The following is a 27,331-nucleotide window of genomic DNA, read 5'->3' on the forward strand; positions in this document are numbered from 1 at the left end:
ACTTGTTAAAAATGCAACAAAATTTTAACATTTGTCATTTCAAACAATCTGATTCAGTTTTGTTAATTCTCCCTACTCTGCTGTTTTAACCCATGTAGCGTCATCAGTTCTACAGCGCAACGCTTTCAAGCATAAAGACGACCTGAATTGCTGATCCTAAGCATAGCCAAAAACAACCTTTCCAGACTTTCTGCTTTAGTAGTAATAAAACGGCAAAAATGACTAATTTTGAACATATAAAAATATCAGAATTAGAACAGAGAAAAATAAATTCACCAATGACTTCCACATTAAAGTCCTCATTTTAACAGAGATGCATACACCTTGTATACCATGAATGTATGTATCCATATATAAGATTTTCAAAACACAAGTATTTGTAAGCATGCATATTTGCATACATACACAAGATTTTCAGAATGGAATTGTAGTTCTCATTAACCTGAACACTATAGCCTTAAAGCATTTTCCAAAATCGTGGACATTCCTGATATTCTGCACTGTGATTTAGACTGTCAGGTACCAACACTCTTAATCTGAAAATGACATAGCAGTTTTGCATCATTGCGTCAATCCCAATTCCAGCATTTTAAGAGGTACATACTTTTGAAAATGAATACAGAATGTTTGAATTGCTCTAAAGAATGTCATTACTGTGTTTCTGAGGGCTGGCCTCCAAACTCTTCCCCATCTTGCAGGGACGAGCAAAAGTTCCCTTCAGTGTTATGTGCACTTTGTGTGTGCTCTTCTCCTGTATAAAAAACTACCAGCGATTAAGTGTTCTTGTTTATTCTTTCTCCCGTCCTGCTTCCCTACTAGTTCTGTAATATATAGTTTATCAAAACTGAAGACTGTTTAGAGTGACTGGCTTTCTGTGAAGCAAATAGCTAAACACTGGAGTTGATGCAAACAAGGCACTTAGCATCTGAAAGAAGTGTTAACACTTTATTTACATTTAAATTAAAATGGACACTTATTTATGTGTTCTGGTTCTGAAAGGTGTGTGGTACATCTGCAGAGGCCTATTGTTTATTCATGCTGTAAATCCTTTGAAATGTGTTAAAATGCTTCCCACTCATTATAAAAATCCTGCCACCCATGGATTAGGGCTTTGATGTCACCAATCCTGCTTCAAAGGGTTCTTTCAATGCTATTAATCACAGTTTAGCCTCTGAAGATATAGCCAGAGAAAACATTTGGACATCTTGTGCTAGACTTGCTAAAACTTTGAAATATACAGAGTGTCTTGCATATGCACAGTCCCATATCATTTCCTCTCTCCTCTGAGCCTTTATTTTGAAAAGCTATTTTATGATGACTGACCTTTTGCAAGTACAGTGGAAAAAGTTTAAGATACATCATACTGTACAACTAAAGAAAAAACACTCATTTTGCAGTTGACATCAGTATGTTTTTGCCTGAGGAATTGAGTCAGTCTTTGAAAACCCCAAGGGATAATAAGATTGGGGATTAAGTAGGCTGTATGTCAAAAGGTCAAGAAAAGATACTATCTTATCATTTTCTCATCTCTTTCTTTAGTTTGTGAGCTTAAGATGATGTCTAAACACTTCAGGATCCACTGATTTTGTAGAAACAAGATTCTTTCTGCTATCTTTTTCTCTTTTAAATCTCTGAAAGAGTCACAGAGAAATTGATTACAACTGACTGATCTGTACACTTTTGTGCTGTTGTTGTTTTCGTCAGATCAGTAATTGAGGTCAGCAATGTGCCACCTTATTGGTGTCTTTTTCTTCTCTTTTAAATCAACCCTAGACTCCATGTCATGCCTACACTCATCAAGGGAAGGTTGGTAATGAGCAGCGTATATAAGGAATGTGGTAGGATCTGCTATTTTTACTTCTGTTGTATGATTTTTTTAAGCATATCATGTTTTCTCAGATAAGATTATTGAACAATTTTTATAGTATGCGTTTCTTTCTTTTTGAACAGGTAACTTGGCACAGGCAAGAGCCAGAGTGACAGCAGCATCTAGGTCTTTGCCCCCACAGCTTAGTGCTGGGCGTATTAAGGTTGGTAGTGTTCTGTTTGAAGATAGGTAGTTTCTCATAAAATGTTACAGTGAGACTATGGGCATGATGCTTAGCTGACGTAGGTATATAATGAAGCTCTTACCAAATGAGTATGTCTTAATATCAGAAATAAACATACCTTAGCTGGGAGCATTGTTTCCAGTTTTGTTGAAGACTTTCCCGTGGAATCGAATGAAGAATCAATTTACCAGTGATTAATCTTTAAACATTTGTAATGAAATCTCAGTTATAATGATGGCAACGTTTCTCTTTATTTCACTGGGTTCAAGGCATTCTTCTGGCAATTTTTGGCCTAAAAAGAGATTTAATTAGCTCAAATTTGGTTGTGTGTTTAACCAGACAGAAGGCAAAACAGAACAATGATCCATTCCTCTTCTGTTCAACCTAAAGTTCAAAAACCAAAGGGCCTTTGTAACTGACAAATGACCAGAAAAGAACCACTCAGCAAAACTGCTATTCTTTATAAAGCAAAAAGAACCATGGAATATAAACACTTTTTGATTTTACCAAAGGATGGGGTGATTTTATTGCAGTTAATAGCCAATTGAGTTCACTTTAATATGTCAGGAGAACTCTTGCACCTCAAGTTGATAACATCTATGCTCCCTCCTGACTTCCAGTTAGTCCTGTTAAAATGTGATCAGTTGGTTGCTGGTTTTTTGTTTTACCTCAAAGCAAACAATTTTTTTTTTTTTTAATGTTGTAACTGATCAAAGCAGCTATTCAAAAGTCTGTAGAATTATATGTTTTGTGCATTCTGTTTCTTCTTTACATTCTCTCCTGTCGTAAGGAGCTCATGCTGAAATACAGTAATTCTTATGAGTCACCCAGACATCTGTATCTTTTACTGTACCTGTAAATAAAGACTCGGATTCGAGAGATTTATTTCCTTCCTGATTTAAACACTTTCACTGCTGAAGGACAGATTATGGCCTTAACATTTTTTTATATTATACAAACATTGTCTTCCACATCCAGCTATATCATCATAAGCTTTGTAAGCATGCATTTTATTGCTTCAGCTGGAATAAAATACAGCACTTCTCTTTTAAAGCTTTGATAAACACATTCAATCGTACTAAGTAGTGTTTAAGGCCATTTGCCCTTCGCATTTTTAGAGAAGGAGCTAAAATACATCCATAATACATGCAACACTATTCAGAAAACATTAATTGTTACAATTTTTTAGCTGAAAAAAATCACTTTAATTAAAATTTTTATGAAATTATGACGACTTCAAGAAAAAATATTTTAAATTACTATTTTACAGTTAATAAAATGATTCCAAAAAAATAATAATTATATTTTGAAGTGTGGAAATTTGTGTTTATATTTTAATTTATGAGCTTTTTTGCTTAGTGTATTTATTGGTTTTTTATCATATTTCATACCATGCTAAGAGCAGGTGTGGTCAACATGTGAAAATGATAATCTGCAGTGACCTCATAAGGTGACATGATACTATAAATCATTCTTGTAATACTGTTTCAAAACTACCATAAGCAGTTCCTTTTTTTAGTGATGGAACAGTTTGTCTTTTTAAGGTCAATTGTTTTTCATTTCAGCTGTAATTACATAAATGTATATTGTACACCATGACTTTTATCATGTAAAAATGTGACATAACAGTTGGAATATTTTCCATTTTAGTTTTAAAAAAGCAGCTAGTAATTTAAAACACAGAATGATATCATGACATTCTAATGTTCTATCAGTTATGCTAATGTCTATTGTCTGCTGTATGTGTGATTATTGCCCTCCCATAAATCTGCATAACCTCATATTCTCATATACATATATAATGTTATAAGTTAACTGTTATAAGTTAACTAGAGAGAAAACTTCTAAAATTCTTACAGCAAAATCTCTCAAGCTTCAGATTCTATTAAAAATACCTTCAAATGTGTCTCACCCATAAGATTTTGAAATTGGCCGTAGTCCTTACAGATTGTACAGATCTGAATTTCCAACTCCAAAGAAAAGGAATCTCACAGTACTGGTTTTAGCCTGTTTTTCTGGAAAAAAAAAGTTGCATTACATCGTTCTCTGTAAATGTTTTTGACCGTCTGTTTTTCTGGGTGCCCACTCCCTTCCCTCCACAAAATCAAAACAAAACCCCTTTTGAACCCAGCAGGCTGTAGTAAACCATATTTGACAGAATCATGGTCTTAAGCATCATAAGATTCTACCAGTTCAGTGACAATAAACAGCTGTGAAAAGGGGATGCTAGTTTTATTGTATTGCCCAAAAGGTAGAGCATTACTCGCCCTTCATTTGACAGCGGTTATTAAATTGTAACCTAAGAGTTCATGAATACTGAAACTCCAACAAAATTCTAGTTTGGAGTCTACGCTTTTCTAGACAGCCAAGAATCAAATTTAGAAGCTCAAATTCATGGGTAATTGTGCTTTAGTACACTCATCAGACAATTTGTTTTTGCTGTTGGTGTTCTTTGTGATTGTCTGTCTTCTAACAGACAATTCTAATAAATGTTACCATTTATTATGGGCTTACTGTCAGTATTCACTGGTAAGGTTGTTGTCTTCTTCCTGACCTTTACCAGAACTTTGGATACCAAAGCTCAAACAACAGTTGTCTTGCCAAGATGGTTTTGAAACATTCCCAAAGTCTTCCCCATGGACATGCCTGCTATTCTGATTAGGTCATTGATTATTAATTTATCACATGACCTCTTAAGGTGTTTGATGTTATCTGTGTTGATAAAGCTTTTATCCTTTGATATTTTATAGAATTTTCTGTTAATGTTCTTAAAACTGAAGTCCAACTGCATCTTTTTTTTCTTCATGCATAATAGTGCATGCACCCTAGTTTGGGCTAAGAGCATCAGAGATTGCAAAATCATGCTGAAACTGTTGTGGTCACCCTTGTGGAAATCTGTCTCCTTTTGCACCATCTGTATTCTGAATCTTGTCTTCACAAGTTTTCTCTTTTGATTTCTTCTCCAACACAAAATCTATTTTCTTGGTCTATTACTACTTAGTGCTTCATTTCCTTTGTATTTTTCATGCAGTCTCCTAAATATCTCCTGAAGGTAAGAGAGACAGTTACTTTATTGAAAACTGTAATCTTTCAGCAATTATGTTAATGTTCAGAAGAGTGGTCTAAGTCAGTGAGCTTTGGAAATGATCATATGGAGCAAAGTCCAGGAGGTGTAGCACAGGTGCTGACAATGGCATTATCTGGTTTATACAAATGCCACCTGGTCAGAGCAGATGGTAAACTGCCACAAAGCATGTGAATGCTAAAATGTTGCTAATGCTCCATGCAAGCAGGATGCTGGTTGATTTTGTTGAGCTGCAATACAGCAACACAATCTGCTTGTGATTGATAACCATGGTTATACTCATTCATAAATTCTAGTTTCATTTTGATAAGAACAGCTGTACTGACAATATAGGTAAAATATACAAGAAGCAATGTGTTTGCTGGCCATGTATACTGTCTAAAAATAACTCGTGAGCTCTACAGAAATGCTGAAAAAGTTGTATTTGATGCAACAGCAGTTCAGCTGAGTGAGACTGCTGAAATTCTTGGCATCAAAATATCATTTTAATGTAATTAATAGTAGACACATCAGCAGATAGGAAAAGACTTGCATGTTCTGTGGTTACCTATTCTGTTTGCCACTTGTTATGTTGTGAGAACATTTTTCCATGTGTAAGCAAAATGGGACAGTTTTTTTTATAATTTACTTCCATGTCATTACAGAAATAGTAACTTTATATAGAAAATAAGACCCAATGGAGTTCATTGCAATGATCATAAAAGTAAGGAAGGCTTCACAAGGTATTGCATCTTGACAGCTGCTCCATTGGCCTAACGACATAGTATCATGAAAAAAGTGTGAAATTGTCCCCTAACCTGATCAGAAGAGTCTGTCAGTCTAGGAAGGTCTAGTAAATGAAGGCATCAACAGTGGTCTAATATATAGGAAGACACAGGTGAAAAATACTTTCTTGCTTTGTGAATGAGTTTGGGATATCAAGCTATTTAGACAGAAGCTGATACTACTGAAGTCAAATAAATGTCCACCCTATTTCCAAAGGCCAAGCAGGAATCTGTAAATTGCTTGTGTTTTTCCATCCTCTGTAACTAGCTACTTTATGTAGTAGTTGCACTCACAAGCGTGCCTCGTGTAGTGACTGAGAGCACCAAGATGTTGAAAAGGGTAAGAACATTACTGCTTCCTTGATGAAATATGTATTGAGGCATAATTTAAAGAGAAAAGGAGACATGACATGCAGTTTTTTAATGTGTTATGCTTACTGCTTGACCTGTCTCAAGGCATATAATGAAATTAAAAAGTGATACTGCTGCCTGTGACAGCCATGATGTATCTCACAAACAACTTTATGGTGAAAAGTACTAATGAGAGAATCTGCTGCTGGCTGGCAGACTGCTCATTGTGTACCTTTCCCAAAGATGCTAGGAATGTGGTCACCTGAAAGAATGACCAGAAGAAACATCAAGCCTAGCTTGTGTGAATGAGGTGGGGTGGGTGTGCAGTGTTTCTGCAACAGATCTAACATCTGAGTTTTGTCTTCCAGGTTGACACAATGGAGGTTATGCGACACCCTGAGGAAACAACTAACATGAAGCGACAAACTATGGCTTCCTATTTTAGGGTACAGCAGTTAAACTGTAAACAAATATTCTGATTATAAGAACAATAGATATTCCTGAAATGTATGTGGAGTTGTTAGATCAAAGAGGAAAGTAAGGGACTAAAAAAATAAATAGATAGTGAGTCTGAAAATACTCATCTGCTGTCTGAATGCAGCCTACAACCAAGTGACCACACTCAGATCCAGTCAGCTTGGAATTGTATGCAGCATTGAGATTGAGTGTATTTGCAGCAAATTCTGATCAGACAGTGGGATAACGAGGTAAGAATGAAGCAGAAATATTTTCATGCAATGAAATAAACTATATTCAATGTACAGGTTAGTTAGGGCAAGAAGTAATGGGCCCATGTTTCAGCAGGAATATTCAGGTTAGATGCTAAGAACATTCTGAATTACAATAATGTGGCACTTCAGTGGATTACCCTGGGAGAGTATGCAGTCTGTAGCAGTGATTCTGACAAAAAGATTCCTCAGAGATGTGCCTGAAATGATACAGATACATTCAGTGCTCTTTGTGGGCAAAGTACTAAACCGGTAGCTTCATTCAACCCCATCTCCATGGTTTTCTGTGATTCTTACATGATTGTTTGTTTTACAGTAAGCTTATTCTCCTGTTGGGGATAACTGTTTGATCAAATGTGCCTACAACAGAGTTATAGTTGGGACACTTTTCAATTAAAAATTTCAATATGAGCTTTCTTAAACTACAAGAAGGTAATATAAGGAGAGGTGAAGAGAATAGGGTAAGTAGAACTAGAATCATAATTTGTGTTTAACAGATAAAAGCTTTTAATAGATTCTGGATTTCAGCCAAAAGCTGAAAGAAATAAAAACTTGAATACCGATTAGCATTGTCATGACAGATTAACATATAATCAATCATTCCATACTGCTTACAAAATATATTTCCTATTTATATAATTGAATTGCAGTTTTTTTAGACAAGTCTCTGTATCTCTTTTCCTTCACTAGTATTCCCTCATGGATCTTCTATCCAAAATGGTTGTTGGACAGCCTCACTTTATCCGCTGCATTAAACCTAATGATGATCGAGAAGCACTAACGTTTTCTCATGAGAGAGTTCTACTGCAGCTACGATACACTGGAATTCTGGAAACTGTCAAAATACGTCAAAAAGGATATTCTCATCGCATTCTTTTTGAAGAGTTTGTGAAAAGGTGAGACTTCAATAGCATGACTGCCATTTTAAAATTCAACAAAATATATTGTATCTTTAAGTATGAGAAGTTCTAAAAACATTGGTTTGTACATGTATGGTCTGTGTTATTCTAATAAAAGCGGTAACTATCATATAAAAACTACAAGAGTGATAAAGAGAAGGACAGGGAGAACTGCAGTGAGCAGTTAGTATTCAGTAGCAAGACCATCCCTATGATTTCTGCAGCAGAGGCAACATGTGGCAATAAGCATCATGCTCAGACAATACAAGGATTTGAAAGGTCAGTGAATGTCTTCATTTTAATAAGATCCACATGCTTAAGAAGGAGCTGATATAAAAGAACTGTTAAAAAAAAAGAGCAACTCTCTGAGAAGAGTATTAACTTCAAGCTTGAAAATATTAATTAAATCAGAAAAAAAAGCTAGAAATATTCCAGAGAATTTTTCATCAATATGGATTTCAAACATAAAACATTGGAAAAAATGGTTTAAAATATTCTTGTGAATAACATCCCAGATTTGATTTATTACATCCCTTAGTGTGTAGAGAAGTCATACTGGAAAAATGTAAGGCATAATTTCAAATCTGTGTCATACTGGAGTAGTTCCCATGTAGAGACATAACATATAAGAATGTTTGCCTCTCCTTTTCCCCATTTTACAACCCTTTCATCCCTTTTTCTCTTCCCCCTCAACCTTTCCTTATTTTTTTATCAACTCAGGAAGCATGAAAATTCAACTGAAAAAACTGTTTCTGCTCTGGAGCAAGACTAGTTAGTAGGAATGTCAGTAGCTTATGTCTGTACACTGACATTAGCCTAGTAATGAAGAGATGTAAAATGCAGGTGTAACTGGAGAAAAACATTTGTGTACACAGAAGTTCTCTAACTAGAATATTCCTCCTAAAAGCTTCTTCGTGGTCATGTGTCTTGGATTCAGCATGAATTATAACCAGACATCTGTTGACTTGAACCCTTCTCATGGCTACTATATACTAGTTTGATTACTGAAAGGATCTGTGTATCAAGAAGTTATAAATCTGATTCAGGAAGTGCGGTTGTCTTTATAATGACAATCTGCTTATACAGTGTTTATATGGCTTCCTTTGGAGCTAAAATATTTTTCTATGTATTATTTACTTTTTTCTAGTCTGTAAGGCTGATAATTCAATAATGAAACAGAAGCAGTAACTTTAAGCAGTTGGTTCCTTGAAAGTAGGAACAAGTAGCAAATGGCTGTATTTGACCCTTCATTACTATCTCCTGTACTGGAGATCCAGAGAGCAAAGAGTTAATGAATCTACTGGAAAAAAAAAAATAATAATAATTAAAAAAAAATCATATAATACTAGGTGGTAGTGGAGATCCAGAGAGCACAGAGTTAATGAATCTACTGGGAAAAAAAAAAAAAAAAATTAAAAAAAAATCATATAATACTAGATGGAAGTAGCTGATTATGTTTTTGAGAAAGAAGACAGAGTTCCACAAGCCTTTCCAGAAATCCAGAAACTAAGAAAATGTACATGTCTGTAGATAAGTCATTTGAGTTTGTGTGCCTGTGGTTCTTGCACAGACAGATGTAGACCAATAAACTGTAGTTTAATCAATTCATTCTGAAAAATTACTGAATTTTCTGATTTGTAATATATGAGGATGCTAAAGGAATATGTAGCAGAAATACATAAGAGATTTGTATCCCAGGAAGGATAACTAAAATGCTCATTTGTCCATCAAAGCAATTTAATTTTCAGACACAATTTCCCTCCACCTTTAATTTGTGTGTTATGTGGCTAATTTTAGTAAGGTCATACAATTTTAAAGCAGCTTGAGCAAAAAGATTAATTTTTCTGATAGCTTACATGTTTTGCAACATCACGAAGAGCCTGAAATTTTATCTGCATATAAGTGAACAAAGATTAATTTCTTTGAAATTGATGTAAATTGAGAAGAAATTAGGCCTCTTCCTATCAATAGATTTTTTCTTATTTAAAAATGCACAGAATCTGAGTACAATCTTGAAAATTAATGGTAATAAAAGCAATGGTAACTATAGCTTTCCATTCCTACAGATAAGGGCAATTTGTGTTTAACATCTTTTTTGATAGCCCCCAAGTTTTAAGTCCAATCTGGTGTAATTCATTCAGAAAAGAAAGACAATATAAGAGACTTGGGAGGTGAGTTAGCAGTTTGCCCACCAGCATAGAAGGCTTTTGACTGAGTTCAGAATATAAAGTGAGTCAGGCAATTCTTTCTCCTTTGTTCAGTTTATGCATCATTTTTAAACAAATTCTATTCCATTATATTCTTGAAAAAAAATAACGAACAATGTATAAAAAAGATATCAGTGGAACAGAAAACATTTTTCTTCCACTTACAGCCATGACTAGTCAAGTGTTTTTAGGAACTAAGTAGTTGAATACATAAAAATGTTTGAGAAAACAGGTCAAATGCTAAACAGATTGGCACTTCTTTGTTCATAATCAAAAAGACATTAGGCAAGTATGAACAAGAATTTCAAAATGTCAGTAAATCTGAGGATATCAAAGATTTTCTAAGCGAGCAAGTTAATTGGTATTTTGATCCTTTTGAACAACTTAACAACAAAACGGATGAGCCAGCACTTTTTCTCCCTTGATGTTATTAAACAAATAGGTGTGCTTCTTGTCTGCCTGTTCAATAATGCTGTTTTGTAAACTCTTAGCAGGAAATATGAGGACAAAACAGTCAAAGGCAGGGAACAGAACCATTCAGAGTTTATCAGCTGGGAAGTAAACAAAAGATAAAGCTTTGTAATGTTACTCTTTACCGTCTTCTGTTTTCATGCACATTATTTCACAGGTTGCAAACCTGGAATTTAGTTTATTGGGATAAAAAACAGATGGTGAGAAGCAGTCTTAATTGTAACTTATTCGTACAATGGTACTGTAGCCAAAGATAGAATCATGTGTTTCACATGTATAAACAAAGAGATTATTTTAATTGAAGTACTGAAATCTAATTTACAACCCTTGTAAATGCTCTGAATCTATCAAGTTTTCAGCAGTTCATCTCCATTTGCTGTGTTTTCACATCCCATATTGTCACAAGTCTGTCTTACAAGTTTTCTGTGGAACTCTGTGGTCCCTTTCTCAGGCTGTGATCCCAGGCTTCAGATACAGGTTATTAAGGTGATCAGGCAGCAAGATGGGCCTGGCTTGCAGGACTGCATAGTGACCATGCACTGCACAGCAGCTAAGGAAAGTGCACATTTTTACTAGGGACCTACATTGAAATTCCCATTAGATGAGACACTATTTCCTGTATTCCAGTGCCTAAGCCTCTGACATGATCTGCAGGTGTGTCCTTACTGCATATACCTGTCCTGTATACACTTTCTGTGTAATGGAGCATATGCTATATCATGTTTTGAAATATAAGAGACTTGAGCATCTCATGGTGCTAAATGGTGTCAGGCTTCAGGCACTTTGTAAGCACACAGGAATGTGTTGAGAAGTTTTGTATAAGTTTCATGTAAGGATTGTATTTTTTTTTCCTTTTATTTCTCTGACAGTTTATGTTCTGTGTTGAAGTTCTTTGTACTGCATTAGAACTCAGGATGCAGTTTTCCTAGGAGTGCTACCTCCTCTTTAATAGAGAGATAATGTCATTCAGAACATACACTCATGGCAATACCAGTAATATTTCTGTAACAATTATCCCAATATGATTGGTTCTTCTTTTTCTAAAAGAATTTTCAGTGTAAATTTGCATGATGTCTCTGTTGGTACACCTGACACCAACTCAGTCTCTGAATTCTCAGTGTTACATTTCTTCTGCCAGTGGTGATAGGCTTGTTTATTATTCATAATAAGGGAAGCCCTGTATTAAATTAGAAGTCTGATTTGCTAGACAGAAAATAATACTTACTGTTAAAATAGTGCATTCTTACTGAATTCTCCCTTTTAACAGAGTCTGCTTTGTATTAAAACCCTCGAGTGAATTCTAGAGAAAATACATTGCCATTCACCTTATTTTAATTTTCTATAAGCCATGGAAGTGTTTGTTTCTTTCAATGGATTTAAGATTTCACCAGATCTGCATACACTTTACATTTTATGTATGATAAACTACTGTATCTTCCACATCTTCTTTCTTCACATCCACAGAATGCTGGTAAACAGTTGTGGGATGAAAGAGGTTTGAAATCTCTACGATTAATCCCTTACAAGTTATAAATACAGAATGGACCAAAATATGCTTTTTGGGGGAGTATTTCTGTGGTTCTATGGTTATTTGATGATTGACAGCATGCTTTAGGTATTTTCTACTGAAAATTTTCGTAGATGTTTCCTAAGAGTCTCGTAAATGTTTTTTTCACTTACATTTCAGTTACATTTTTCGATTCAAACTCTTACTGCAGAGTCCAATGTAATCAGTTTTATACAATTTACTGGGGAAGCCTCTAAAAGAGGTAAGATGCAACAAATATAAGCTGGGAATTCTTGAAAGTTATCTACAGGCTCTTTCAGTGCTCAAAACTATGATGGTTCTTTCGTTTGTATTTTTAACTTTCCATTTCTAGGCCTGAGAAGAAACAAGCATTTTTGGAATACTGAGAATAGCCCTTTTGTAGCTGGGGGTGTAGTTAGAAAGAGATTTTCTCCTTCTCACACCTCAAGGTTTTCATATGTCATTGCCCATTCTCCACCTCAGGCCAGAATATTTTAATACAAATATTCCTTTTAAAGACGAAAACTGTTAATCGTTACCTTGGTGTGTAGAACTTACAGAGCCTTTAGGTCTGGAATGCAAAGGGAATTTTGGTAAGAGGCACTGTTATAATAGTTAATGGTGCTGTTTAAGTGCTATTTATTGATTTGTTCCACAATTCAGCCCTAAGGATTGGAGAGGAGAGAAATTGAACTGTTTACAATCTGTTTGTCTAAGGTAAAACCTTACATAAGTCAGACAATTAACACACAGCAGCAATCTGATGATGTTTTCTGTGTCTCAGTACACTTGGATGTCTTTAACTCTGCATGTCCCAGCTTTGTATTTGTTCATCTGGGGATAAATTCAACTTCTAATGAACTTCCTTTTGTCTCTAATTACTGTTAAGTCCAAGCTAATCCTGCTCTAATATATGTTTTGCATGAGAATATTAACATCCATGCAGGACCATTTGTAGAGCTAATATAAGAACCAATGGTTAAGAAATATATAATTTCAAACAAGTTTCATCTACTGAGAAATCAGTTCTTTTGAGGTGAAATTACTTCTCTTTTACTCCTTGCTGCTGAGAATGTGATCAGTCAAATGCTTTTAGGATACATATAGTTGAATATTTCATGTGTAGGAAATTTTCAAGCAGGGTAGATAATTTAAAAGAATTGTTGTTTTGCGTCAGTATGGCACTTAGGAATTTACTGTCTTTATTTCAAAACAAATGAAACCATGTTGTACTTAAAACAGTAGTACTGGTTACATGGGAATGCTACAGTTTCTTAATTTCAGCCAGGTGGTCATTTCTCTGTCATCACTCATATCTTCAGTAGCGTTAGTAAGAGTAACCATTTGCATCCAAAGAACATCTTACAACATACTGGAGTATGTCTCCAATCTTATGCAAAGTGGTTTGTAATGGCCTTTATGGTTCTTATTCTATTTAAATGCAGTGAAGTAGTGCAAAGATCCCGTTTAGGTGGTACCTTATGTATAGACCAAGCACAGAATTACTTTAATCTACAGCTAGTTTAGCAAGCTGCCCTGGGAGTGAGACTATCATTCTTTCTTATCTACTTAAGTCTTTATTTCAGTCTTGTATTTATTTCCAAAACAAAGGGTAAAACTGTTTCTTCATCTCGAATTCAAAATACTTCAAGGTAGAAGATTCCATAACCTGTGTCCTTGATGAGTATTTCTGTGCATTTAAGACATAATATTGTGAATGTCTGAATATGTTAGTGTGTGTTACAATGAAATCACCTGTTCTTTTTTTTCAGTAGTCCTAAATTTCTCATTACTCATTAAGACCTTCCATGCCTATGTAACAACAAATGAAAGACTATAAACTTAATTTTTAAAAACAGAAATAAAAGTATTGGCTTAATATAGACAGAGTGTTTTGGACCACTGCATTGTCTGCTAGAACAAATGCAAATATACAAATAAAAAAATAAGTTGCAAATCTTTATTCTCATGTGGAAGTGCATGTGATTTCTAGCCCTACATTTCTCCATTTAAAGATCTATTTTCTTCTCTTAATAAAATCATGTAAATAGAGTTCACTCTCTTTGTGGACTCTGTACAGCAGAGTTATGTAAGCATGATAGAGATGTTCTTAGGCCAGTAGATCAAAATGAACAGAGTTGTAATTGTATATTGCCCAAAGCTTTGGCTGCACAACTAGACATTTTCACTACCATTTCACCATGTATAATATTTGCAGATATTCACCAGATGCACTAAGGTGAAAGATTTTATCTTCCTCAGAAATATTACATGTGTTTTGTTGCCATACAAAGATCTTAAATTTCGTAAATTAGATAGCCCTACATGGCACATGCTATGTTGTGATACGGTTATCCTAAGCACAAATCAAACTACTTGTGTGTTTGTAGTTTGTGACTTAGCCATGAAAACAGGCAGTGCTAGAAAACAAAGCATTTGCTTGTCACTGATAAGATTGTAAAATTTAAAAATTGTGGACTATTTTACTGCACCTGTGCTATCTAAATATTGTTCAATGATTTTAAAATTCCCAGCTACAACATGTCTTAAAAGATACACAAACGTGCAAAAAGCTGATAATAGCATAGATTTGAACCTTTCCTTCCCTCTAGGAAAAGAAACAAACCACTTAAGTTACACATATGTATAAATTCCAAGGCTAATCTGAACTAGCTTTTGTAGCAATCAGCAATTTACTACTGATGCAACTTCTCTGACATGTCTGTCAAGTGCATGTTGAAACTGCAAACTATCACAAATTGTTTGGGATATGCATATTTTATATCTGAGTTCTATCAGTGCAAGTCAGAATGCTGTCTTGCAAAATCACGTCTCATTAAGTTTAACAGTAAAGTAGAGGAAATGTGCATCTTTTCTTTTAAATCCACCACGTTTCTCCATACCTGCTAAATGCCATGACTGTTGGTACTTTGAAAGACTAAATATTATTGCTAAATAATTTGCAATATCATCTTACTGAGAAAATGACTACATTAAAAAACCTTAACTCAGTAACACATAATCTCCTGTCATTATTCAGAGTGGGCAATATCTCCAGTTGGTGAATATCTGTCTCTCCAGTTCAGGACAGATTCCAATGCCTTCAGACATCATTTTGTTCCCCTTTGATCTTTATTGACTATTTTAATGGTTCTTTTTTCTTTCTTGTGACAACTGGAGCTAATCTCTAGAGATTAACTGGAGCTAATATTTAAAAATCATATTCTCCTGATTAAAAAAAAAAAAAAAAAAAAAACCACAAAAAAACCCACAAACTTGCACTATTCCATTCTTTATAATTGCTTCTCAGTATTTTTTTTTTTTTCAGTATGAGGTAGAATTTTTTGCTTGCCTTTATGTGGCTACAAGAGGAATCTGTCTTTGAGATACACTAGTCAGATTCCTCTCTTTATTCTAAGGACTATGTGATGGTTCTTCCCCATTCTAGTAATTAGGAGATCAGTTTGCTGAACCTGCCAATTCCTTTCAAAAGCAATGTAAATAGAGTAGCTCCTGCAGAAGTGAAACTTAAAGAAGAAACATGATGGTTCATAAATGAGAGCTGAGGTGGCAGTTGCTACTGTCTAACTGTGTACTTGTGGTAAAATAACCTTGAACTTGTAAACTAGCTAGCCAGTATTCTTGCTGTTATGTAACATGATCGTTTGCAAATAGAGTTACTTGAATACTATAAAATTGTCCTTCATGAACAAATGGTGGCTTTACAAGCATGGCTTGTTACAGTCATTTCTCATGTCTGTTCAGTTCAAACAAGTACGCATCTCTTTTCTGTTATCTTTTTGCACCATAATTTTATTTCACGTAATTCTCAGGGCTGTTCTTTTTGAGATCGTGGACAAAACAAAAGTCAAGGTTGTTTACTATGGGCCTGATCTGAAGGCCACTAGAGTTATCATAATAATTTCCATTGACTGATTATCCCAATCAAACAGAAAAAAGGCAAAATGTCTAAGGACTTACATAACCATAGAAATCCTTGTACCTATCAAAAATGGTTTAATTTGAATGAAGAGTAGTTCGTTTTATTTTTTTCTTTAAAATTGCTACTAGTTTTGTTTAACCACCAGCTCTAATAAGATCCTTGCCAATAAGATAGCAGTGCCAATTGTTTTAATTGTGCATATATATGACCTCTTCCTGGAAACACGAAATTCAGATGTCAAGCAGTCTGAACATCCTGCTGTCTGTAAATTAAGATTGATATGAGAATTGTTTTTCCTGTAAACTAATCTTTATTCTTTGCACATGGTAGCAGCCTCTCAGCATATATAATCAGTCAGTATCACTGATACAGACTGTGTGCTGCCTGCCCTATTAGTGCTGGCCTTTTTCTTCACAGACTGAGAATCTGCAGTCTCTCTGTTTGAAATACTGCAAATGAATATTACTTAGGTGTCATCATTGACAGGGTGGTCTTGTTACAAGCTCAAGAGTCCTTGGATGTGGACCCCTGTTTCCCAACGAATGTCAAGGCAACTTATACTACTTTGTGAAAAATTACCAATACCAGTAACTAACTGTATGGGAACTACTGAATCACAGGCTGAACCTCTGATTGATCACCTGAGGTGAACAATGAATCAGCGCTGGAAGCACAGGTGAAGGAATTCACCTGTGCTGCCGGAAGGGGTGGAGCCTTCTCCACCTCTCCTAGACCTATTTAAGAGCTGACTACCTGTAGGGAAGGATCTCTTTCTGGAGATCCCTCCTTTGGAGTTTTACAGCGAGCCCAGGACACGGGTGAGCATTCTATCTATTCTCTTTTGGTATAATAACCTTATTTGGTTATTATTTGGCTTAGCAAAACTCTGGTATATTTCATAATTATAACATCTGTATATGCATTGATTATACGCTAACATACTGCAGGATTCTACTGATGAAATACACTTTAAGGACATTTTTCATGAGAAATGGGCCTCCGGTCACAAATAGTATATCTTAGAAATATTTCCATTAATTCTGGAGTTTCATCTCTGAGCTAGAGAGTAGCAATGGAAGTACATGTTTGTTGCCAAGTCAGCTTTTTCTTTGTCATTTTGTTTTGCAGGTATTACTACCTTGCTTTCAAGGCACATGAGTCTCCACTTGGCAACAGAGAAAACTGTCTGACCATTTTGGAGAAAGCTAAACTAGAAAACTGGATTCTTGGAAAAACCAAGGTAAAGAACACTAATGTTTTCTCTAGGATAGTGTCCCTGTAGCAAAGCTTGTCTAACAGTGGTTTGCAAATTACTGAGTGAATTAACAAGTGAGCAAGGAATTTATTCCAGTTAGTTAGCCTTCTAGGTAACAGAGGTGCCTTTCCAAGCCAGATTAGTTTGTGCTACCGGAGAAAAGGTGCATTGGCTACCTCCCCAGAGTGCAGTCTGCACGTGGCTGCCTTGATAAAGATGGTACATCTGTCAGTGCCTGCTGTGATAGTGTCCTGAAGATGCTTCTATTAATCATGACATGACTGAAACTTTACACTCTGGCCTGTTCTGTGGGTCTGGTTAGTACATCATCTGTGGAGTTTCAGATGAGATTTTTTCTGGCTCTTTGATAGAAGAGCCTTTGATCGTGGCTTAAAATGGTCTGGCTGACTTCTGTAAAAAGAAAGTTATGTTGTATCCTGAGTTGTTTTATTGTGCACGAAGGAAAAACAAGGAGATAAAGTGTGTCTAACTACCCGTAGTATTTGCCTCTTGAAGCAGTGTTTTTAGACAGTATTGTCTAAAACAAATGTAGTCCAAATTTAATCACCCAACTGTTAAGAAAGTCTGTATTTTAAAACTATTGATACATGAAAGCTTCCCTCTCACCAGTTTACTTTCTTAAGGGCAAAAATAAGTGGTTTATTTTGCAATGGGGTGATCGTATTCAGTGGAATAATGAAGATCCCCCATCACACTGAAAGGAAATTATTTAATTCACAAAATTGCTAAAAAAAAAAAAAAACCCAGCAACTAGTATTTTATGAGCTTTCCCAGAAAGTGCTCTGAAGCAGGCCAATATGAGGCTTACAAAAAGGCAAAATACTATACGTTGTGCTGCTACCTGTGTGTAATACTGAATTTGTTGTTCTGTTTCAGGTTTTTCTAAAGTATTACCATATAGAGCAATTAAACTTGTTCCTGCGAGAAGTTATAGGGAGGGTGGTGGTCATGCAGGCTTATATCAAGGGATGGCTTGGAGCAAGGAGGTATAAGAAAGTCAAGGAAAAAAGAGAAAATAGTGCTGTTACCATACAGTCAGGTAAATATTCACATTTCCTATTTCATTGAGTAACTTGGCATTTCAAGATGTTAAATTATGTGTACAATATTTATTCATTCATAATAGTTTATATGAAATCAAAATAATGGGAGGTACTTTTCTCTTCAGTTAATTGATGCAAATATTACTGATTTACTTCAAGATGTTGTCTTAGCTTTCAGTAATGTAATTATTTAAAATATTTTAGTATTTTGGATATGATGCCTGTACATAAATGGAAAATATTGTTAGGTGCATCTACACTAGCTTGCAGCACATAGATAAAACACAGCATCTTGGCTCTCCTCCCTCTCTTCCCCCTTTGCCTTCTTATGTGCACCACACTTACAGATAACATAAGTTATGGGGTGGGCCCAAAAGGCTGATTACCAGTAATCTAGCAGGGTTTTTTATATTGAATTTGGGGAGTTATGTGAGAAGGGGAGTTCTTGTGCTGACTGATGATGCACAATTATCATGCACCTTTGCCTTCTGGATTAGGACATCAGCAAGCACATGGTGACAATTAAAATTTGGACGAGTAAAGCAGCGTTTGAAGTTGCAGGGATGAGAGTACTGCAGTCATGAACTCAGAGTTCAACATGTGGGTGGGTGAGGAGGAGGTACTGGAGGTGGGGGCTGGAGTGGTTGTGGCAGGAGGAATGGAAGTTTCAGCACATCTCGAACTCCGTAGACTCTGTAGCACTTCCTTAAATAAATGTAATTTCCAGCACATGGTTTTGTATTTTTAGCTTGGAGAGGATATGAAGCTCGCAGGAAGTACAAGGAAATAAGGAACAGAAGAAATAATGCTGCTATACATATTCAAGCAGGTAATTAAAACATTATTTTAGTTGCCAATACCTATTTTGCTGTGGGTGATTTCATGTGTCAGTGTTTATAACCAAGAGAAATACAGTTCAAACGAAATCTGTCAAAAGCATTGCTTCTTGTCACTTGTTCTTCACTATCAAATGACATCTGTGACAGTTATGACACTTTTTCTGAGTACCTTTCTGGAACATACCGAATAAAAGCTGTTAATTCTTTAAGATTCTTCTCAGCACAATCAATATGATTCAGTCTTGTGCAGAGCTGGAATGAAGCACTGAATTTGTTTGACTACAAGTGTGGATTGGATGCACTGGACATGCATTTCTCTGCCTTTGTCAAGTACCAATCTTGGCGGATAGCCAAGTTTCCCTTTTGATTGCATGCTGAGTTTGCTAGCTTTGGCCAATCTCTGACTCTCTGCCAGACTCCTATGCAGCCATATCAATGTGAATTTGAATGAACTTTAAAGAGATTGTTGGAGGAACAGGCCCATAGGGCTGTGCAGGTCTCTAGTAGAGAGCAGGGTACCATATGGCATAGAAATCTAAGAACCACTGCTGTGAACTCAGTGATGTTTTCACATGCTGCCAGAGTGAAGCAGCCTCCATATGATGCAGTGTAGCACACCTTTCCTGTCCAACCCCAGGTGAGAGACTATACCTGATCAAAAATGAGCTGTAGCTAATGTGTTTACAGGTAAATCATGGCACCACCTTTATTTTGCCTCTGCTATCATAGGTCCTTAAGGTTTGTAACCTCTCTATTTTGAGTCATATAACCTAAAGTCAATCCATAATAGAGTAATTATAAATATTCCTTTGCTTTGTTCTCTTCTTAAGCCATTTCCACTAAATCCAACTTTTTTTTTTCTTTTAAGTTTTCTACTCTGAAAATAAGCTTCAGAATGACTTTGAGCAGAAAACAGAAGAATACCAATCTGGTTACAAAAAGGAACAGATTATCATTAGGTTAAGATAGTAATTTATAGCTTAGTGTGCATACTGTTATGTATAATCATAAACCATAGCTCTAGAGTTAAATGCAGATCATTTTATTAAATGGAGAACAGTTAAGAAGATTTTTTTTTTTTTCCTATTACTGCAAGCACTGAGGAACTGCATGAGCGTTCTCTCCCCTTCTTCCGCTCCTTTGTGTTGTCATTTATTTTATTCATGATGACCAGATTTAAAGAACCACATGCAACTGCTTTCTGGAGTATTCACTACATTTATGCTTGTCCATACCTGCACTAGGATTTCCTGACTTTTACAATGTCATTTTGTCATAAAAAGGAAAGTAAAATGGTTGACCCTTAACTCTCCTCTTAAAAACTGTTAATAGTGGGAAAGTGATCTCAGATTTCATTGGGAGTTGGTGTGTAGCAATATTACTCAGAGGCTGTAGGGGATATTTGGCCTTAGAATTTTATTCAGCTAGATTTCTTAGGCATGTAGGAGGTGCATGCATATTACCAATGCTTTAGAAAAAGTGACTGATCTATTCTGCTGTTTGCACACATGGAACAGATTCAGAGCTGTGTTCCTTCCTGTCATCTCTGAGATGCTGCATTGAGCATGGCAGAGCAGAGGCAGTGGGATTGTACACATCCTTGTATTTGGACGCTTCTGTCCTCTGGACCTAATGCTGGAGGAATGCTATTAGCGCTCTTCCAACCAACAGACACACTGCCTGCCTTTGTAACCTGGCACTTGACAGTTTCAGTGATCAGTCTGGGTGAATGAGCATTAGGACTGTAGGTTAAGAGTGACAGAGTGACACATGCACCTCTGTATTAATTACGCTGACTGCTCCTCCTGTCTTTGGCACTGCACTCAATGAGGTATAATAATAATAATCCCCAGCATGTTTCTGCCTTTGGAATCTATATCTAGGACCTCATATTTGAAAACTCTTCTTGCACCATTTCTTCTTCTCTACATGTTAATCATTCAGTGTTTATAATCAAAGCTCATGCTTGTGAATGGCAGCCATTTTCCTGCTTTTAAAATACACAGACGTCCTTCTCTTGTTTACATTACACTGCCAAAGTGCTTAGTGACATGGGAACAAAAGCAAGCCCAAATCTCTGCCTTCTCTGTACATCTCATAATGTAAGTGTATATTTCAAGGCAGCTTTTCAGTAAAAAGGACTATGATCACCTTTGCATTTTTTTTAAATAAATTATTTTAGGCAGAGAGATATATTGTTGGCATTTGTCATCCAGACATTAGCAAAACCGTATAATTAAAATAAATGTACTTCCCTCTCCTTCTTCCTCCTCTCCCTCCCCCATCCTCAGCCTTCAAGCAGGCCTTGAAATTTAGGAAGCATTTGGCTTACATGTTTTTACAGAACAGCACATATTGAAATTTGTTTTCCTTTCATCTCTTTCCCAATAAAAGCAGCCGCTCGGCTTATCCCTTTAGCTTCCTCAGAACTTCCTTTCAGAATTCCCGATCTATTACAGCACATTCACATACCAGAAACAAGATGCCTTTTCATGCTGTCAACCTTTTTCATCTGAAATGTAAATTAATTCTTGCTGGTACGCTTTGACAGAGATCAAAGTAGGGGTATTAACCTTATTGGGCCTTCTCTTCATCAGAATCAGTTCCAAAGACTGCGAGGGTAGTGTTAGGAGGCCAGTCTTCACTGTTATCTATGGCCCTCCTCCAGGCAGTCCTCTGTCTACAAGTCAGCATTTCAAAGGCGCTGATTTCTTTTGTAAATGACCTTATCATTACTTTAAACTGTGTGAAAAATGATTTGCCTGAATAATTCTTGCAGGATTATCCTGCTCATTTTAATTGTGGGGGGACTTCATTCAGATTCCAGGATATTGTTTAAGTGGTTTTGACAGCAAGTGATCATAGCCTGATATAAAGGAGGAACACAGCTCCTGATTGGAAACCTCTTGACTTGTTCAGATTGTTCATTTCTTGCAAGTCAGTCTTTGAGGTAGGCTACATTTGCATTTTAAAAATAAACAGATGCCTTTCAAATACATGAGCTGGTGGTCTGGAGATCTCTGTGGGCCCAGCAGTTTGCTATCCATTGATGAAATGTTGAAAGAAAAAACAAACTTAGAAAAAAAAAAAACCCTTCACAATATACTTGAGGATACATTTCCTAAGTGTATAATATTACACACACACAAAAAAAAGTCATTATTTCAGATAAGGGAAACACTCTAGCTAGTAGACAAAATATTTGTGAATTTAAATTAGCTGAGGAAGGAAAAGCTGTCTGTCTTCAGCATATCTACGCTACAGGTTTTCAGAATGTACAGATTTTATGAGATGGGAAATGGTATCCAGGTTACACAAGTCCTTTCTTATTTCCTCCGGCTTTCCCAAACTGTATCATTGAGGCCATGATGAGAGGGGAACTGTGAAGAATTATTTCATGTGAAGTTTTCACACTAGTAACACTTTGCTCTTTGGTGTAAGTATTTTTTTGTAATTGGGATTTGAATTGTTTGGATTTATGTCTATCTAAAATGAAAAAGATTTTATTAAAATAAAATATTTTTTAAAATTATTTTTGCCAGATTCACACCTGGTGTAAATCAGTGTTTGACCATTGAATCATCTGGCTGAAATGTTGCTCTGCTGGTCTGTCTCACATGCAAGTCTCATTTAATGTTTCTTTGAATTAGAGGAAAGCATTAATTAGAATTAAAAAGAAAATAATACACAAAACAAACAGATAATAGAATTATAAAGATGTGTAGTCTAGTTACGAAAACACATATTTCTATGTGGAGTGACCCTTGTCCCATAAGTCTTAAAGGAGGATTTTAATCTGTTTATTTCATTTGTGAGGTGGCGTTGCCGAAATGCCAAATGAGTGTTGCATACAATTCACTTAGATCTGAGGTGACATCACTGAATTCATTTTAATTAGGCCCACTTTAGCCATCTGGAATATACTGTGCAACTCTGGTCAGGACTGAGTTTAACTATGCTTCCAGAGGTGAAAGGCAAATGAACTAATCCATTGAGCCACCGTCTCCTCCTCCAACACGTGCTCACACACTCACCATATGTCACATTGTATTGGAAAATTCTTTATCAAGAACTCGAGAAAAAAGAGCAGAACCCAAATCTTTTTTTTTCTTTTTTCTTTTCTTTTCCTTTTTTTTTTTTTTAACAAAAAGGGGCGTACGTTCAGAAGGAAATCAGATGGAAAAAAAACATTTTGCAAAATACTTTTTATGACTTCTTCCCATGCAGTGTTTGCATGTCTCACTATTTGCATATCTCTTCCGTGGGCTTCAGGTGAAATTTATTTTGTTTATAAGAAAAACAGCTTGAGAACAGCTGGAATGTACTATTTCATATTTATAACAACTGTAATTTTTTAATAAAAATTTTACCTTCAGGATTTTTTTCAGCAAAGGTTAATGTCAGCTTCAATAGCAGAAAAGGAAGCATTTCTTGAAATGTCAATTTGCATTATGTGTGGCTACATGTATTCAGCAAGTAATGTTGTAAAGTTCTATGAATTATGTGATTAAAATGTTCCAAATACTTTTAAGCACATCATTATTATATCTAGAAACACATCTATTTTTTATCATTCCTGAAAATAACAAACACTAAGTAACAGATACAGCTTTATTTCATGTCATGCATCATCTTCCTTTTAGCAACATTCTCAGGATAAGAACCTCTGAAGAGATATGTTTCTTTTAATGGTAGCTGAACTGAGTCATTGTATTACCTTGATTTCACATTCAGATGTAACTGTACAGGCTGCACAGCTTTACTTAACTTTACTCCTCCATCTCTTTATGTCCTGTACCAGCTTAGGCCATTCAGTCAGTCTTCACTTCTAGTACGCCAAGTAACCATTAAAAACCTGCTGCTCATATGCAGGGAGCATGTTAACAAAAGTGAGATGGCCTTAATAGTTTTTTGAAGGATGAGGTCTTGTATTTTATCTCTGTCTCTGAGCTAATCTTTGTGTAAATAATTCTTTTTTTTTTCTATTTGTTTTTTCCTGTCCATTCTGACAAGATTTCATGCCCTTGGTAAAATCAGAAAGGAACAAGAGACCTTGGAATACTTCTTTCTTTTCATTACTGATGTTGACAGTCAGTTTCAGAGTCATCCATACTTCTTTTGTTTGACCAGGTCTCGAGATAGAACTTTTTAGTGCAATGCACAAAAATTAAAACCCATACATCAAAGTGATGATGTGCATCAGTAACGAGGCCTGCATTCTTGTAATGCTTCTGCCAGAGAATATAGGACATTAGTTATTTTTCCTGCTACTAAGCATTCATCACCCAAGATCTATCCAGACTGAGAGGTGAAAGAGGGGAAGTATTCATGGGACTTAGCAAAGGACACGACTTCCCATCTCTTATACTGTTCAGTGGAATTAATTTGGCATGAAGCAAAAAATCAGATTTATGGGCTCAAAATCACCTCAGATGTTGGTAGTTAAGCTGCTGAATGCTCTTTTATCTAGGCAAATTAAGAAGGTCATATGCTGTTTGTAGCAAATCAATTTCTGATTACAAATAATCATGACTCCTTCTATTCAGCAAACGTGAGCTTTCTGTTCAAAAGTTGTTCTTATATACTATTTTAAGTTATATCTTAAAAATATGTCTATATAGAAATATTTTTTAACAAGATTTCTTACAACTGAGAATGAATCCCTCTGCTGTTTTAAAATAGTACTTCATCTCCTTTCTTCGTGCCTCAGGTACAGACCTATGATTATTTAGCTTTGATCTTTCTACATTGTGCTTCACAACTCAGTCTGTAACTGTGATTTCCAGTGGGAATCAGAGGGAAAAATGCCTGGATTTTTGCTATTTGGAATTGTGTAACTTTGCATGTAATGTATATGCCTCAGTGCTTAGACCTTAAAATAAAGTTCTTTAACTGTGGTATGCCAAATCTCAGCCTCCCTATGGTAAATATGTTCTTTGTTTGCTACATGCTGGAGCTTGCAGAGTGATCACTTTGAGTCAAAATTAGTGTAAAAAGTCATGTCCTCAGTAGTGTCACAGAAAATGATTAACTCTAATAAGCTAACTATTAAATAAATAAAAGTTCTAAGATTCCTGTGTTCCTAGGTTGCTTTGAGTTTAGGTCCATAATCAGCTATAGCTGGTTATGTAAAGATCAGGGTTAGAGATACTGTTGCTGTAAAGTTTGGAATACAGAATGCATAAGGTGAAAATGAGGTGACAGCTGGTAATCATTCTTCTTCAATGATGCAGTGATTGTTCATGGAGCACTAGCAACATGAGTCTGCTAATTTCACACTCTTTGAGCCAAGTGCTTAGTGTCAAAACCAGCACCAGTCAGTAATGCAAATTGCCATGATGGAACAGCTTCCCAACCTCTCCGGCTCCCCCAGTAGAATTCTCTGCATATGCATTTCCTTTGAAACATTATAGATCCAGTTAATAAATGCTGAAAAGATGCAGTTCTACTAATTCTTGATGAAGCTTTTGAGACAGAAAAAATGTTTGTTTACCCTTCTACTTCAGTCGTCCTGTGAGTCAATGGGAAAACAGGAAAAGCACAGCCATTTACCTGTAAGATTGGAGGTATTCTAAAAGAATGTTAGAAGCCAGCTTAAGGAAGGGTTTCATTGAAGAGGATTTGATCCTGAAAATATTTATGAAAACAGAATTCAGAGTAAAAATAAAGTTTATAAAACAAAATAAAGCAGTGTGTGTAGTGTATGAGCGAAAGACAAAAAATAGTTATACTGTCATTAGTAAGTATCTGGCAGAAAAAAATCATAGAGATATGGAGGTGGTTTTATACGCACACATGCACACACATGCAAAGCAACTGCTGAAACTGAGAAATTACTAGAGAGAAAAATGTTGCTTATCTTACTAGTTCATTTATTTCAGTGCTTCTTTATCTTTACAGTAGTCTGTATACTGACTGCTGCTCAGCGTGTTTCAGCTGCAGAGAGGTGGCTGCCAGCCAGCTGTCTTTGCTGCCAATAGCAGGGTAGGTTCCTTGTCTGATCAGTGGGGGATAGTTAAGAATTGGAAGCCTGATCACATGGGGCAAGAGAGTGCTCGCCTCATCTCTGCCAGATAGGCAGACTTTTCCAGTCTCATTATTAAGGGTGGAAAGTTGCTCAGCCTCACGGTACCTGAGCTCTGTATTCAGTACAACACCTCAGCAGGTCCAGCTTCTGTCATGCCTTCTGTAAAGGGAATGGTTATTTATTTTAGTAATCTCTCATTAAAAGGCAATTTTTGCTGCTTCTTTCACTGGAAACATCAGTGGCATTGAAAATGTTAGATTGTTATGGTGCATTGCATACCACAGCTTGAATGGCTAGGATGCTTTTTTTTTTTTTTTTTTTTTTTTTATATTGCACATAAAAGTGCAAAAATGCACATTTTTGTGATGGCTGGAAAGAAGATCATTAATATGAATTAAAATAGAAAAGAAGGGATCGATTACAGTCCTTCCTATGGAAAGAGTAGCTGAGATCAGGGTAGCTTTATTTTTTTCCTCCATCTTTTCCTTATGCAAAATGAAAGGATGAATGCTGAGTTAAGTTTCTAAGCACCATTAAATGGAAGGAAAAATGAATAAAAAATTATTCCATAATTTTGTAATAATGAGAGGTTCCAAGTACTGCATTTTTTCCTCTTTTGTGTACAGAACGCTTTTGTTGTTTTTACAAAATATCAGGCATGCGATAATCTTTTTGTCAACTTCTTTGTTCTCAATTTATTCTTTACTCTATCCTCTATTTATTCTACTTCCTGCTTTCCCAGTGTCACCTATATTGTTATTTTGATCCTGCGTGAGGTTGCTCTGTATCCCACATCCCATATCCTACATCCCATACAACATTAACCCAGATTTTAGACATTCCAGTAGTAGAGCATTCAGCTCTGGACTGCAGAGACAAGTGCCAGTCTGTGTTTCAGATTCTGCAGTTTTTCTCTGATTGATAATTACGTTTTTTAGCTTTCAGAGGATATATTGTTCGCAAAAACTACCCAAGACTGAAGAAGAGCACTGGCTGTGTAGCAGATTCTCAGCATATAAGCAGCTGCTCTACTTCTGATGTTGACTGTGAAGAGCACTGGTGAGTTGAATCCTTTGCTGTCTGTTATCTACAGAAGTGATTTTGCACACAGTAAAATCT

General features: G+C 35.8%; 1 protein-coding gene across 8 annotated transcripts in view; it reads left to right on the forward strand.

Annotated features, from left to right (window-relative positions):
• MYO3B (myosin IIIB) overlaps window positions 1-27,331 on the forward strand; it is a 193,097-nt gene that overhangs the window by 116,988 nt on the left and 48,778 nt on the right. For all 8 annotated transcript variants that reach the window (XR_016468258.1, XM_090143988.1, XM_090143985.1 and 5 more), the window contains 7 exons: window positions 1,951-2,030; window positions 6,620-6,697; window positions 7,670-7,875; window positions 17,156-17,267; window positions 18,180-18,342; window positions 19,095-19,175; window positions 27,151-27,271. Coding sequence is in view for 7 of the 8 variants with exons in the window: in XM_090143988.1 (XP_090000114.1) it covers window positions 1,951-2,030; window positions 6,620-6,697; window positions 7,670-7,875; window positions 17,156-17,267; window positions 18,180-18,342; window positions 19,095-19,175; window positions 27,151-27,271 (841 nt within the window). In the remaining variant the exon portion in view is untranslated. The remainder of the gene's footprint in view (window positions 1-1,950; window positions 2,031-6,619; window positions 6,698-7,669; window positions 7,876-17,155; window positions 17,268-18,179; window positions 18,343-19,094; window positions 19,176-27,150; window positions 27,272-27,331) is intronic.

This window comes from Phasianus colchicus, chromosome 7 (assembly GCF_987193195.1).
Source record: "Phasianus colchicus chromosome 7, bPhaCol1.hap1.1, whole genome shotgun sequence".
In the NCBI taxonomy this organism is placed as follows: Eukaryota; Metazoa; Chordata; class Aves; order Galliformes; family Phasianidae; genus Phasianus; species Phasianus colchicus.